The sequence below is a fragment of the Eimeria tenella genome, genomic scaffold (genome assembly GCF_000499545.2).
Source record: "Eimeria tenella Houghton genomic scaffold, Eth_scaff534, whole genome shotgun sequence".
Lineage (NCBI taxonomy): Eukaryota > Apicomplexa > Conoidasida > Eucoccidiorida > Eimeriidae > Eimeria > Eimeria tenella.
This window is the reverse complement of record NW_013543407.1, coordinates 3751-7536: the sequence shown is the minus strand read 5'-3', so window position 1 is coordinate 7536 and position 3786 is coordinate 3751. Positions and strand designations below refer to the sequence as shown.

Genomic DNA, 3786 nt, shown 5'->3' with positions numbered 1-3786 from the left:
TTTAGGGTTTAGGGTTTAGGGTTTAGCGTTTAGGGTCTTGGGTTCGGTGTAGTTTGCCCTATGCATTTCGCCCCTACGCAGCGCAACAATAGGTTAAAGGTTTCAAAGCATCTCTAATTTGTATTTTTGTTTTATTATTTTTGTTTTTATTTCTGCAAATGAGGTCTTCTGCGGATTTTCACTTTCAGGAAACCAGATTTTGATATTCTTTTTCAAAAAGACAAACTTTGAGATTAACTTAATTCTAAAAAATTAAAGTTTTTACATTTGACAAACTTTAAAGCTCTTCGCGTCTTTGGGTCTTCTTGTGTGCTGAGCTGTACAGATACTCAAACGCGGCTACGCTAGCCTACACTGCATGCGCTAAAAGGGGGCCCCCAGGCCCCCAGGGGGCCCCCTGGGGGCTCAGGGGCCTTTGAAGACCCCTTGGGGGCCCCTTTTGGGGCCCCTTGGGATCCCCCAAGGGGCCTTCAAAGGCCCTCAAGGGGCCCACAAAGGGCCCCCAAAAGACCCCATAAAGGGCCCCACAAAGGGCCCCTTGGGGGCCCCCCTAAAGGGCCCCCCAAGGGGGAACCAAGGGGGCCTCCAAGGGGCTCCTTTTAGTGCATGCACCTCCAGGAGCCCCTTAAGGGGTCCCCCAAGGGGCCCCTCGACTGCACGCACTTTTAAGGGCCCCCTATAGTACCCTTTTTGAGGACCTTTTGAGGCATCAGATGGCGAAAGGGTTTCTTTTAAGATTTTTTGAGTTCTTTTTGGATTTTCTCTCCGCGAAAAAGACTTACCTGGGTTTCGCCTTTATTCGGAAGTCACGCTCATATCCGTCAATGCTGCTGCTGCTGCTGTGGTTTAGGGTTTAGGGTCTAGGACTTAGGGTTTAGGGTTTAGGGTTTAAGGCTTAGGGCATGGTTTTTAGCTTCATTCGAAAGTAGCGCAAATATCCGCCGGCGCTTCTGCTGCTGCTGCTACTGCTGCTGCTGCTACTGCTGCTGCTACTGCTGCTGCAAGACCATAAGCAAAACTTTCTATCACAAATTGCGCCACTTTAGTTCTTGGAGATGAACGAGAAAAGGAGCATTATTTGAAGTTGTGCAAATGGAATATTTAAAGCATCTTTCAAGACAGCAAGTTTGCATGCATTCTGGTGTACGTACAGCTGCGGTGTGAATTTTTCGGCGAAGATTGGCCTTTGGGCTGAGGTGTACGTACACCTGAGGGCTTGTGGGGCCCCACAAGCGCCAGCGGCATGCGTTTTTGTGGGGCAATTATTTCTTTTCCTTTTGGGTTTTTACCTCTTTGAAGTTTCTTTTAAAAAGTCTTTTTAATGGTCCTCCTGGGGCTTTTCCAGATTTTCAGAAAAGCCCCAAAAGAGCAGCAGCAGCAGCAGCGGACTTTCAGGTGTACGTACACCCCAACGGCATGCTCGGGAACTGACAGGGCTGCCCTTCGAGTGTATAGACAGCAGAAGGCAGCCATTGCTAAACCTTAGACCCTAAACCCTAAACCCTAATCCCTAAACCCTAATCCCTAAACTCTAAACCCTAGAGTCTAAACCCTAAACCCTCTTGGACTCACTAACTGGAAGTTCCCTTGCAGCTGCATAGGCGCTGTACGTACACCTCAGATACATGAAGTGGCGCCACTCGCTGCTGCTGCTGCTGCTGCACTCAGCTGCACACAACTCTGCTGCTGCTGCTGCTGTTTCTGCTGCTTCTGCTGCTCCTGTGATGTCCGTTGTTCCTGATGCTACTGCTGCCGCTGCTGCTTGTGACGCTGCTGCTGCTGCTGCTGCTGCTGTTAGCTCCAGCTAGTTTCAGTAAGCTACAGTTGGCTCCAGCTAGTTGCGCGTAACTCTGCTGCTGCTGCTGGTGCTGCTGCTCCCGCTGCTGCTGCTGCTACCTGTAGCAAAGTCTTTCTTATTTGCAGGCCCTCAGCGGAAGCGACGGAGCTCTGGTAGCTAAACCCTAAACCCTAAACCCTAAATCCTAAACCACAAACCCTAAACCCTAGACCCTCTACGGCGGCGGCTGCGTTGCTTGTGTCGCTACTTGGTTGTGTACACACTTCGCATTGTCAGTGCATTCAGCAGCAGCAGCGAGGGTTTAGGGTTTAGGGTTTAGGGTTTGCGGCTATTCTCGCCACTAAACCGTAAAACCTAAGGGTCTCAGAAGCAATCCTGGAAGCTCAGTTGAAGAAACTCAGTTGTCTAGACTCCGGAACTGCTCTTCGGCCGCGCTTTGCTAGGGTTTAGGGTTTAGGGTTTAGGGTTTAGGGTTTAGCGGGTAGGTTTGAGGGCCCAAAGCTCTCAGTCTAGGGTTTAGGGTTTAGGGTTTAGGGTTTAGAGGGCCGTAGAGGGATTTCCTCTACTGCAGAACATCTGATACGGCGGAGCTCGTAAGAGAGCACTTGCTGACTCAGGGTTTAGGGATTAGGGTTTAGGGTTTAGGGTTTAGGGTTCACTAGGCTGAGGGTTTTCTTCTTTTTTATTTACTCTAACTGAATTTTCTGCTGAAGAAAAATAAACCGCGCGTCTAGGGTTTATGTGGGGTTTGGGCCGACAGTAGTACTGCTGGAGCCCCCTGTGTGCAGCAAACCCTTAACCCTAAACCCTAAACCCTAAACCCTAAACCCTAAACCCTAAGCCCTAGGTCCTAAACCCTCTAACAACGAGTAAGCGGAATATTTCTCGCTTTTTTTTCCTTACGCCTTTGCCTGCAGGTCGATTCGAAATTGCTAGGTGTAGACTCTAAACCCTAAACCCTAAACCCTCATCCTGGTTAGGGTTTAGCTGAAACGTGCGCCCCACAGCGGGTTCTCCGTCTTATTTTTTTGTTTTTCATCACGAGGGTTTAGGGTTTAGGGTTTAGGGTTTACGTGGCCTGGCACTGCAACCCTGTTTGCGAGTAAATTCGCTGCGCAGCAAACTGGGGGCCCCCAGCAGCAGCAGCAGCAGCAGCAGCAGCAGCGTCAACAGCAGCAGCGGCAGCAGCAACAGCAGCAGCAGCAGCGCAAACTGAAACAGTTGAGCACCACCCGCCGCAGCAGCAGCAGCAACAAGAGCGAGGACGACTGCAGCAACACTCTGCTGCTGCTGCTGCTGCTGATGCCGCGACTGCTGCTACAATTGCTGCTCCACGGAAAGTAACAGCTGCAGCAACAACAGCTGCAGCAGGAGCGACTGAAGCGGCAGCTGCAGCAGCAGCAGCAGCTGCATTAGCTGCAGCAGACGCTGCTCCTGCAGAACCCCGACGGGAGGCAGCAGCCCAGCCGCAGCAGCAGCAGCAGCAGCAGCGCGCGCGATGCTCTCCACCGCCGGCCTTGGGCCACTATGCATGCAAAGCAGCGAGTTTGAGACAGAGCAGCAGCAGCAGCAGCAGCAGCAGCAGCAGCCGCGGCAGCAGCAGCAGCAACCTCAGAGCGGATCGCAGCAGCTGCAGCTGAAGCAGCAGCAACCGCGGCTGCAGCAACAGCAGGCACAGCAGCAGCGTCGAGGGAGGCAAGAAGGGAAGCAACCACAAGAGCCGCTGCCGCAGCAGCAGCAGCAGCAGCAGCAGAAGCAACAGCAGCAGCAACAGCAGCAACAGGAGCACATGCTAGCCATGAGCGCTGGAGCAGTAACGCTTCGAGGTCATGAATACGTCTCGCCGCAGCTGCTGCAGCCGCAGCAGCAGAAGCAGAAGCAGCTGCAGCAGCAGCAGCAGCAGCCCGTGCTGCACCAGCAGCAACATGTGAACGAAGATATGCAGGAGCGACAGCGCAGCCCATTGCGACAGCAGCATCAACAGCAAC

The 3786-nt window shown here is 52.6% G+C and overlaps 1 protein-coding gene across 1 annotated transcript in view; it reads left to right on the top strand.

Annotated features, from left to right (window-relative positions):
* Positions 1 to 3296: 3296 nt before the first annotated feature.
* ETH_00010055 (uncharacterized protein) overlaps positions 3297 to 3786 on the top strand; it is a gene marked incomplete at both ends in the record, with an annotated part of 1120 nt that continues 630 nt past the window's right edge. The window contains one exon of the mRNA XM_013377501.1: positions 3297 to 3781. Within this exon, the coding sequence (XP_013232955.1) occupies positions 3297 to 3781 (485 nt within the window). The remainder of the gene's footprint in view (positions 3782 to 3786) is intronic.